The 1,324-nt window shown below is 72.7% G+C and overlaps 1 protein-coding gene across 1 annotated transcript; it reads left to right on the top strand.

The window, feature by feature from the left end:
- Nucleotides 1-20: 20 nt before the first annotated feature.
- Nucleotides 21-398, top strand: MNEG_15135 (hypothetical protein; the record flags this gene model as incomplete). Its single annotated transcript, XM_014036394.1, has 1 exon — nt 21-398. A coding segment is annotated over one exon (378 nt), but the record flags the coding sequence as incomplete, so codon positions are not given.
- Between the last annotated feature and the right edge of the window lie 926 nt (nt 399-1,324).

The raw sequence follows: 1,324 nt of genomic DNA, 5'->3' as shown, positions 1-1,324 counted from the left end.
CCGCCGCACGTGCCCGGCAGCTTCCCGCTGGCTTCCGCGTTCTCGCAGTATGCCGCCGGCGGCGGCGCCGCGCCGGACGCGGCCGCGGCGGCCGCGGTCCAGGCGCACGCGCGCGCGCAGGCGCAGGCGCTCGCGCACGTGCAGGCGCTGGCGCAGCTCCACCACCCGCACCCGCCGTTCCCGATGGCGCCGCCGCCGCTGCAGCCGCCGCTGCCGATGCCGCTGCCGATGCCGCTGCCGCACCACGGGCAGCCGCAGCACCACCGGCGGCGGCGGCCGTCGCTGTCCGACCTGCAGTGCACCGGGAGCCTCGACAGCCTCGCCGCCGCCGCGGCCGCGGCGTCAGCGGAGGAGGCGCACCGGCGGGAGGGGATCGAGCGCTCCGGCCAGGGCGCCGCGTGACGCCGCGTGACGTCATCGCCCGCGTCCTTCCGCACCCGCCCCTTCCCTCATGGTCGCTGCCTGCGAGTCAAGCAGCTAGTCGAGTCTTCAGGGCGTGGCAGCTGCTCGAACTGGGAGCCCGACGCGACGCGTGTTTTGAAATTTGTTCAACGCCACGCCGCCGGCGGCTCTGCGGCGGTCTGATGCGCCTGCAAGTGCGCCGCAATCTGATGCGCCGCAGCGGCGTCTCGCCACCAAATATTTTGCAATTGCGGCCCCGGCCAGTACATGGTGCACAGGCCGCGCGTGAGACGCGCGGCGTTCCGTAGTTGTTCATCTGAGATCGCGAGACTGCGAGCCTGCGAGATCGCGAGATCGCAAGATCTTGCCTCTGACCTGCCTGCCAGCGGGGTCCGCGCGCGCGAGAGCCGCCCGGCTGGGGCGCCGAGCGCCCGAGGAGCGCCGCTGCTTGCCGTTGGCGTGCCGTCGCGGGCGACGTGGGCGGCAGATGAAGGGGTGACCACGGCCCGCGTTTCCGCACGCTCTTGCGCGCGCGCGCTCGCTGCCTCCGCTCCGCGCCAATCCAGCCTGCTCAAATATCCGGGGTCCCCCAGGCCCCGCGCACGACGCCATTGCCTAGTGTGCTTGAGCGCACGGTCAAGCACTTGCGAGGGCCGCCGCCCTGCCCAACTCCCATGCCTGCCCCCTTGCACCGCCGCGGCAGGGCGCGCCGAGCGCCCTGGGCGCGAGCGGTTAAACGAGGGCAGCAGCAGGGGGGGGCGGAGGGGGCCTTTGTTGGTACGCCGGTGCGCGCGCGCCGCCTCTCAGGGCGAGCGACGCGCCCCTAAAACAGCGGATCAGCGCTCGCCGATCCAGGGATCCTGGGCGCCGCGGGTCTGATCTGATCATATGTGATCAGATCAGATCAGATCATGGGTGCCCC

This window comes from Monoraphidium neglectum (assembly GCF_000611645.1).
Source record: "Monoraphidium neglectum strain SAG 48.87 unplaced genomic scaffold scaffold05062, whole genome shotgun sequence".
Taxonomy (NCBI): domain Eukaryota; kingdom Viridiplantae; phylum Chlorophyta; class Chlorophyceae; order Sphaeropleales; family Selenastraceae; genus Monoraphidium; species Monoraphidium neglectum.
The sequence above is the reverse complement of the archived record's forward strand: the minus strand, read 5'-3'. Positions and strand labels throughout refer to the sequence as shown.